Source organism: Palaemon carinicauda, chromosome 19 (assembly GCF_036898095.1).
Source record: "Palaemon carinicauda isolate YSFRI2023 chromosome 19, ASM3689809v2, whole genome shotgun sequence".
NCBI classification, from domain to species: Eukaryota; Metazoa; Arthropoda; class Malacostraca; order Decapoda; family Palaemonidae; genus Palaemon; species Palaemon carinicauda.
The window spans coordinates 116487401-116492010 of NC_090743.1; the positions used below are offsets into that span (position 1 = coordinate 116487401).

At 37.2% G+C, this 4610-nt stretch overlaps 1 protein-coding gene across 1 annotated transcript; it reads left to right on the forward strand.

Annotated features, from left to right (window-relative positions):
- The first annotated feature begins 566 nt into the window (after positions 1-566).
- LOC137658336 (cuticle protein AMP4-like) lies at positions 567-3334 on the forward strand. The gene is made up of 3 exons (XM_068393008.1): positions 567-615; positions 2657-2934; positions 3041-3334. The coding sequence occupies exons 1-3, from the start codon at positions 607-609 to the stop codon at positions 3243-3245; spliced, it is 492 nt and encodes a 163-aa protein (XP_068249109.1). The 5' UTR covers positions 567-606; the 3' UTR covers positions 3246-3334.
- Positions 3335-4610: the final 1276 nt, after the last annotated feature.

Consider the following 4610-nt stretch of genomic DNA (forward strand, 5'->3'; position numbering starts at 1 on the left):
GAAGGACACTCCAAACTCAAACCATTGCTCTCTTGTTTTGGGTAGTGCCATAGCCTCTGTACCATGATCTTCCACTCTATATAAATATATATATATATATATATATATATATATATATATATATATATATATATATATACAGTATATATATATATATATATATATATATATATATATATATATATATATTGAGAGAGAGAGAGAGAGAGAGAGAGAGAGAGAGAGAGAGAGAGAGAGAGAGAGAGAGAGAGAGAGAGAGAGTAACGCATCGTTCACAGCTGTTAAGAAGTATCACAAAAATCCAAATAAAAATCGGACTGATAAGAAAGCCTCACATCCAATAGGTCACTCACAACCACCCCATAGACCAGCTGGCGTTGAACTCTCCCACGGGCTACGAGACCATTTTGGGCAGCCTAAAAAAGGCTATGGCCCACCTAGAAAGGGGAATTGTAGGGTGAAAGGACTTACCCTTAACCGTCGAATGGGTGAAAAAAGTTGAACCTAACCTTGTATGGGTCGATCTAACCCATACTAACAGGGTCCTATATAAACAGGTAGCTTAGACCCGTTGGTATCATATCCGACCCGACAGCCGACAACAACATGAAGGTGGTGAGTGATCTTTTGTCTTCTAGTTTTGGAGTCAATAGAGGATTTTCAGTTTTTGAATTCATGATCATCTCCCAGGCCTATTGACGCAAAGGTCCTGGGATAGATTCCTCCAGTCGTCTCTCTCTTGAGCTTTTAATTCAATACTTCATTCATCATCTCCTACTTCGCACTTGACGTTTTCAAATTACCAACTATATTTTGAAGGAAGGTCAGCAAAGTCAAAATTGTGGGAGATTCAAATTTTGGACGTGTATTCATAATATATAAGGAATTTTTTTTTTTTTTTTTTTTTTTTTTTTGATTCAATAGAAGATTTTTAGTTTTCAAATTACCTGCATTATTTTGAAGAAAGGTCAGCAAAGTCAAAATTATGGGATATTCCAATTTTGGACGTATATTTTCAATTTAGGTGAGATATTAATTGTTTTTTTTTTTTTTTTAGATTCAAGAAAAGTTATAATTGTTAAAATGATCAATGAATATATTAATATTGAAGTCTTAGACTTATGACTTATTTCTAAGATTTTATGTATAAAATTCACATCAAACTCAGATTTACTGAGCGTAGGCCTTTATTTTTCCATCGAGATAAAAACCAGTATTACTCTTGAATTATGATGTTCTATTCGCTATAAGAGAAATTACTCGAGTGTCATATGTGGATGAGATCATGATGAGGGGTAGATGGAGATGTTTTGACCATGCTCTTCGCACTCCTCAATAGAGATTAATCCACAAGTCACTAAAAGAGTTGGAAGACCCAGTCCTAATGGCTGAGGACTTTAAAACGGGAAGTAGGAGATAAAGAATGGAGAAGTATTGAATTAAAAGCTCAAGATGGAGACGACTGGCGAAATCTAACCGACCCTCTGCGTTAATAGGCGTAGGAGGAGATGATGATGATGATTGACATATCTATCCCAGACTATAATGTATAGCCTAAATGCAGTCTGATCTAATGAAAATCCTTACACACCTTAGCCTCATTTAATAGATCGCATAATCTCCACCACACTGATTGGGGTCTTACTATACTGAATACATTCTTACCACACTATAGTCCATTTTTTTTAATGAGGCTCATTTGTACTGACCTGCTGGGGTGCCCTTTCATCTCGGAAAAGTTTCCTACTAGCTGAGTGGTTAGAATTTTCTTGTCCAACCAATCAGCTAGCAGGAAACTTTTCCGAGCTAAAAGGGCACCCTTGCGAGTCAGTGGAAATGCACCTCATTAAATTTTTTTTAGTATAGTTTGATCTATGGTACTCATAAAAGTGCAGCCTACCCTATAGTCAAATTCGTTTATTTCTATATTATTGATATTACTAGCTAAGCTCCAACCATAGTTGGAAGAGCAAGATGCTATAAGGCCAAGGGGTCCAACAGAAAAAAAAAATAGCACAATGAGGAAAGGAAATAAGGAAACAGGTAGAATAGTGTGCTTGGGTGTACCCTCAAGCAAGAGAACTCTAACCCAAGGTAGTGGAAGACCATGGTACAGGATCTATGGTAGTACTCAAGAGTAGGAGAGTTGCTTACCCTGGCTAAAGAGTTTCTTCTACATTTACTAAGTAGAAATAGCCACTGGGCAATTACAGTGTAGTAGTTAGCCCTAAAGTGCATTAAAAATGCCAGAGGTGAGATGCTGTAAGAAATTAAATCATAAATGATTCTGGTTTAATGAAAATTTATCTACCAATATTAATGATAATTATCTATAGATAACAAGTCAATGTCTTAAAGCCATGCACCCGCTATGGTTTACTATACTGATTTTGTTATCCGTAAGAGTTTCGTATATGTATATCATAATTTTTCACACACAGGCACATAAACCAGTCATGCCATATTTGTGCATAAGTATATATTCATAGTTTTGTAACAATAGTTTTTTGGTCTAACAGGATCCCACTTTTGATTGCCGGCTGCCTTAGTGCTGGAGCCCATGGCCCGTCACTCTAAAAGCAGAACCCACTTTTGAACTCATTGAATTGTTCTTTCTCAAGTACTTACTTGACCTCGTTCCTCACCCTTTCTCTAGATCGCCCTTGCATTGCTGGTAGCTGTGGCCACAGCAGCAAAACTTCCCCAGGAGGAAGCCCCTGTCGAAGAAGTACCTACCGAAGAAGCAGTCGAAGAAGTACCCCTTGCTGCTGCGGTCCTAGCACCCTTGCCCGTGGCCATCCTCCGAAGCAACCAGGTCAACCCCGACGAATTCGGCGCACACAGCTCAGACTTCGAGGCAGAGAACGGCATCATCTTCCAATTCTCTGGATCTGAGGGAGCCCTTGGTGGAGCCAACATGATTGGATCTTGGAGGTACAGAATTGAATCCTTGATTGGATGACAATGCAATAGGTTATGTTGAGGATTATAATGAGAATTATGCAACCGAGAATCAACATTCACTAATTGTTCTTTCCAGTTACCCCTTGGAAGATGGTTCCATAGCCTCAGTCTCCTTCGTGGCCGACGAGAACGGATTCCAGCCCCAGTCCGACCTCCTGCCAGTGGCCCCAGCCTTCCCTCACCCCATCCCACAGTTCGTCCTCGACCAGATCGAGTTTGCAAGACTCGAGGACGAGCGAAGGGCTCAAGAAGAAGCTGCCGGTGTCACAGACGAACAATAAGGAGCGACTCTTGACCTTTTTCGACTGGTTTTGTTGTTCTGTTTTTAAATAGAGATTTATTTATGCAGCCGAGTTTGCTCAAATGTTTACCTGTGAAATAAACTAAATACCTTTATCTGCATTTTCAATGTTTGTCCTAAATTTCTTGTTTGCACGTGACTTATAGTTTTGATATTATTATTATCATTATTATTATTATTATTATTATTATTATTATTATTATTATCAGCTAAGTTACAGCCCTAGTTTGAAAAGCGAGATGCTATAAGCCCAAGGGCTCCAACAGGGAAAAATAGCCTAGTGAGGAAAGGAAGTAAGGAAATAAATAATCGATATAAGAAGTAATGAACAATTAGAATAAAATATTTTAAGAACATAAACAACATTAAAACAGATATTTCATATATAAACTATAAAAAAGGCTTATGTCAGCATGTTCAACATAATAACATTTTCTGCAAGTTTGTATTTTTGAAGTTTTAGCGATTCAACTACCCGATTAGGAAGATCATTCCACAACATGGTCAAAGCTGGAATTGAATTTATAGAGTACTGTGTAGTATTGAGCCAGGTGATGGAGAAGGCGTGACTATTAGAAATAACTAAATACCATCCAAACAGATTGTTATGTGTTTTGCTGAATTATATAACACTCATGATATTTTTGATTGAAATTAACGACAGAATTTGATCTTATGTGAGATATATATTTTAATGAGTTTATGTCTTTTCAATAGGTTGGAGAACAGCTTATGAATATGAGAATAACGATAATAGCATATGATTTGAAATTAATGTTTTGACCAATGGCCTCAAGGTTTATACCTTCTAGTTTCTATTTCTACTCAGCAGAACTGTTGATAGTTTTACCTTGATTACCATGACCCAATATAACTATGAGATCTTTTAGTCACATACAAATAGGTAATAGATGTTTATGGCTGTTAGAGGTGGAAAAAACATATAGATTCAACATAAGATCCTGCATAAAGCCTCTTTCCGTCCAGACCTTACTAATATATTTGGTATATTTATAAAACACAAATCTTAACACGACAGATAATTTCCTTGATAAAGGAGATTCTATATCTTAAAACAGCTCATAACGTTACCTTCTCAAATCATTTTTCCTTCGCCAGATTTTGTTTGTCAGTATGTAATGACACTTCATGTAATTTCTAGCAAGGTAATATTGTAGAAGTTCATCATTATCATCTCCTCCTACGCCTATTGACGCAAAGGGCCTTGTTTAGATTTCGCCAGTCGTTTCTATCATGAGCTTTTAAATCAATACTTCTCCATTCATCATCTCCCACTTCACGCTTCATAGTCCTCAGCCATGTAGGCCTGGGTCTTCCAACTCTT

Coding starts and splice junctions, on each gene's coding strand:
- LOC137658336 (XM_068393008.1), top strand. Junction 2,935..3,040: donor AACATGATTGGATCTTGGAG/GTACAGAATTGA, acceptor TGTTCTTTCCAG/TTACCCCTTGGAAGATGGTT.